This window comes from Eimeria tenella, genomic scaffold (assembly GCF_000499545.2).
Source record: "Eimeria tenella Houghton genomic scaffold, Eth_scaff2064, whole genome shotgun sequence".
Lineage (NCBI taxonomy): Eukaryota > Apicomplexa > Conoidasida > Eucoccidiorida > Eimeriidae > Eimeria > Eimeria tenella.
This window is the reverse complement of record NW_013541909.1, coordinates 1,330-1,665: the sequence shown is the minus strand read 5'-3', so window position 1 is coordinate 1,665 and position 336 is coordinate 1,330. Positions and strand designations below refer to the sequence as shown.

General features: G+C 58.3%; 1 protein-coding gene across 1 annotated transcript in view; it reads right to left on the bottom strand.

Annotated features, from left to right (window-relative positions):
- Nucleotides 1-295: 295 nt before the first annotated feature.
- The window catches only part of ETH_00039160 (uncharacterized protein), a gene marked incomplete at both ends in the record, with an annotated part of 1,347 nt that continues 1,306 nt past the window's right edge, over nt 296-336 (bottom strand). Inside the window, one exon of the mRNA XM_013374468.1 lies at nt 296-336. Within this exon, the coding sequence (XP_013229922.1) occupies nt 296-336 (41 nt within the window).

The following is a 336-nucleotide window of genomic DNA, read 5'->3' as shown; positions in this document are numbered from 1 at the left end:
TCGTCTATGTGGCTAGCTAGCTAGCTAGCCACATAAACACTTGGGCAGCTGCACAGCCAGCCGCCCTTGCATGCAGCTAGCTAGCTATGTAGCTAGCTAGCTGTGCAGCTGCCTGTCTACCTCTAACAGGCTAGTAGCTAGCTAGCTGGCCAGCTAGCTAGCTAGCGAGCTGGCTCCGGCTAAGCTGGCTAGCTGCGAAGCTCGGTGCCTAGCTAGCAGTTTGGCTAGCTGCCGTCTGCCTAGCTGCATGGCTAGCTGGCTAGCTAGCCATCCAGCTAGCCAGCTAGCCAGCCAGCTAGCCAGCTAGCCGGCTAGCCATCCAGCTAGCCATCAGCT